Raw genomic sequence first — 2,416 nt, 5'->3', positions numbered from 1 at the left:
ACCAGTATAGTGGGGGATGAAGCGCAGAATGTATGGCTTGTGTTTCGATCTGAATCATAAATATATTGGCAAGAACGGGGGAAACAGAATTGCCCATACTTAAACCATCTATTTGAAGGAAATGTTCGTTGTTGAAAATGAAGTTGGTTTTAGTCGTTGTAAATTCTAAGAGAGAAGCTGTTATGTTAAACTTATATATTAAAGTTTTTCTTCATTACCCATTCAAGCCGTCTCCAACCATTATTAGTCGCAAAGTGGGTTCCTCGTCATCGAATTTGGTTTCATTGGAATGTTCGAATTTAATCTTTTATCTGTTTCTCATAGACGTTTTCAAGCGAATATCTTGTAATTTTGAACTGATAGACTAGAGAAAAACAGCACTCGCCGCCAACTCTAATCGAATAGTGTGATTTCACAATCACTTTTAAAATCACCAACGGCTCCAAAGTTCGAAGGGCATTGTTATGGAAACAGGTCGCGAACCGTAAACTCTCGGATCCCTAACTACTAGTCCACACATATATTTGTATTCCATCGAGGCCATAAGAAACAGATTGTTACCTTATTTTTATTCATTCATCTTTTTATTCACTATTTAATAGAATTGTGCGTTTTTTTCTGTTCTTTTGGTAATAGGAACAAACCTTAGATCTTCGACTTCAAAGCCCTGTATGCTAACCACTCGTACACACCCAGCTACTTGTCGTTAGTAAGTAGCTTCTTTTTTTTGCCCCCCCCCAGTGGCACAGCGGTATATCTGCGGACTTACAACGCTAGAAACCGGGTTTCGATACCCGTGGTGGGCAGAGCAAAGACAGCCCTTGTGTAGCTTTGTGCATAATTAAAAACAAACAAACAAACAAGTAGCTTTTTATGTGTAATAGACGTAAATTATGTATGACATGGGATAAAGAAAAGGAAAGAAGGAAACACGAACATCTCCGGAAGTGTTGTTGTCATTATTAAGTACAAAGGGCTATCTGTGCTCAGCCCACCACGTGTATCGAAACCTGGTTTCTAGCAGTATAAGTCCGCAAACATATCGCTCTGCCACTGGGAGGCTCTCCGGAAGTGTAAATCAAAACACTGATTCAACGGATGGTGATTTAAACAGGTTTTGTCTCAGATTACTCTGTTCCAGAACCAGGGATAACTACGATAAGTAATCCTTCAACTTAAGACTGTAGTTTCAGGCGTCAAAAACGATCACGATTGAAATGTTTTTCAAGATCTTGTCAAGTCTTACAAGAGTACTAAGTGAGTTTAAAGCCTCAAATTAACAAGAATCGTATAAAATAGGATTGTCTATCGAAGGGTTTTATTTGTTTCTATGTAGTTAAACACAAAGCTGTACAATGGGACGTCTGTGTTGTGCCCACCACGGGTATCGAAATCCGGATTCTAGCGTTTATAAGTCCGCAGACTTACCGATGTGCAACTGGGGGGAAGACAAGATGGTGAAAAAATGTTAAATCCACCCAGGTATAAAATATTATGAAAATAACGCTGCCTAAGTTTTAAACCTTAAAATATTTTAGAATAATTCTGTTTTATTTTTTAATTGTACAGTTAAGCGAATTTTAAGAGAAAAAAAAAAAACTCCGTTCTGTCTAAAATATTTATTGTCTAGAAAATTAATTTTCAAACCTAAGCCTATAACTCGTAAACAGTAAAGTATGATTAACAGTCTTTACCTGAAAATAACGAACCATTTTACAAACGACATTCCCGCCGTAAAAATCTACAAACGTTCGCCAAATAATATCTGTCAGTACTTGGACGAAACCAACAAGAAGATCTGAAAAAGTTATAAGATAAGTTAGTCTTTATATCTGACATAATTCGGCTTTTTATATTCTCAGATAATAATCCTAAAATCATGAGGTTTTTATCTATCATGAAAGCATTTTAAGCCTAACATAAAAACACAACAACAAAATAAACAGTACCGTGGTTAATGCAGTCTCTTCCGTGATTTGTCAATTCCCACTTTACGTAACAAAATATTGTATTTCATCGAAGAGACTGCAGGATTAATTATAGGTAGATACAAAAAAATATATCGTTGTTAATAAATTGTAATAAAATATTTGCAAGAAAAGTTCTTCGGGTATTAAACAAACATTTTTTGTTTTTGCTTACAATTTATCTTAAGAGATATATCTGAAATAATACCTGTTATTGACAATGAACGTTAATACAACTATCAGTTGAAGGAATAGTAGCGGTCTTGCTGTCGCATGCTGAGATAGCATAAACTTTCAGAGGTGTTACGCGCGTGTCGTGATACAATAATTTTCTATACTCATATCTCTTCAAGGATATCATTTACTTGACAATTAAAACACACATACACATATTTAGTAACAGAGTTCAACATAACTCTCTGAAGTCAAGAGACAAAAGACGTAAATAA

General features: G+C 35.3%; 1 protein-coding gene across 2 annotated transcripts in view; it reads right to left on the bottom strand.

Moving 5' to 3' along the window:
• Window positions 1–1,913, bottom strand: part of LOC106476019 (cardioacceleratory peptide receptor-like) — a 13,998-nt gene extending 12,085 nt beyond the window's left edge. For both annotated transcript variants that reach the window (XM_022380003.1, XM_022380002.1), the window contains exon 1: window positions 1,695–1,913. In XM_022380003.1, the coding sequence (XP_022235711.1) occupies window positions 1,695–1,712 (18 nt within the window). In that variant the 5' untranslated portion in view covers window positions 1,713–1,913. The remainder of the gene's footprint in view (window positions 1–1,694) is intronic.
• Between the last annotated feature and the right edge of the window lie 503 nt (window positions 1,914–2,416).

This window comes from Limulus polyphemus, unplaced genomic scaffold (genome assembly GCF_000517525.1).
Source record: "Limulus polyphemus unplaced genomic scaffold, Limulus_polyphemus-2.1.2 Scaffold9647, whole genome shotgun sequence".
Classification (NCBI taxonomy): domain Eukaryota; kingdom Metazoa; phylum Arthropoda; class Merostomata; order Xiphosura; family Limulidae; genus Limulus; species Limulus polyphemus.
This window is presented reverse-complemented; position numbering and strand designations above follow the sequence as displayed.